A 691-nucleotide genomic window follows, 5' to 3' on the forward strand; every position below is an offset into this window, starting at 1 on the left:
CCGCTCCGCTCCAGCAGGTGGTCTCTGGGCGGGCAGGTGTGTTTACTCAATACCACAAAAAGAAGAAAGCCATGACCGTGGCAGAGTACCGCCACTTAGCAAATACTGAAAAATACCAGACTCCATTCTACTCCGATTTTGAGGAATTGGAGCGAAAATATTGGAAAACCCGCCTCTTTGAGTCCCCAATATACGGCGCGGACATCAGTGGCTCTTTATTTGATGAAAACACGAAGCAGTGGAACCTGGGACGCCTGGGGACCATCCAGGACCTGCTGGAGCAGGAGTGCGGGGTGGTCATCGAGGGCGTCAACACCCCCTACCTGTACTTCGGCATGTGGAAGACCGCCTTCGCCTGGCACACGGAGGACATGGACCTTTATAGCATCAACTTCCTGCACTTCGGGGAGCCCAAGACCTGGTACGCGGTGCCGCCCGAGCACGGCCGGCGCCTGGAACGCCTGGCCAGCGCGCTCTTCCCGGAGAGCTCGCGGAGCTGCGAGGCCTTCCTGCGCCACAAGGCGGCGCTCATCTGCCCACGGTGCTCCGGGACAACGGCATCCCCTTCGGTCGGGTCACGCAGGAGGCGGGCGAGTTCATGGTGACCTTCCCCTACGGCTACCACTCGGGCTTCAACCACGGCTTCAACTGCGCCGAGGCCATCAATTTCGCCACCCCGCGCTGGATCGAT

At 60.1% G+C, this 691-nt stretch overlaps 1 protein-coding gene across 1 annotated transcript; it reads left to right on the forward strand.

Moving 5' to 3' along the window:
* Positions 1-8: 8 nt before the first annotated feature.
* Positions 9-688, forward strand: LOC104998770 (lysine-specific demethylase 4D-like; the record flags this gene model as incomplete). The annotated part of the gene is given in 2 exon segments (XM_010854147.1): positions 9-531; positions 534-688. Coding segments are annotated over 2 exon segments (678 nt in total), but the record flags the coding sequence as incomplete, so codon positions are not given.
* Between the last annotated feature and the right edge of the window lie 3 nt (positions 689-691).

This window comes from Bison bison, unplaced genomic scaffold (assembly GCF_000754665.1).
Source record: "Bison bison bison isolate TAMUID 2011002044 unplaced genomic scaffold, Bison_UMD1.0 scf7180017525631, whole genome shotgun sequence".
NCBI classification, from domain to species: Eukaryota; Metazoa; Chordata; class Mammalia; order Artiodactyla; family Bovidae; genus Bison; species Bison bison.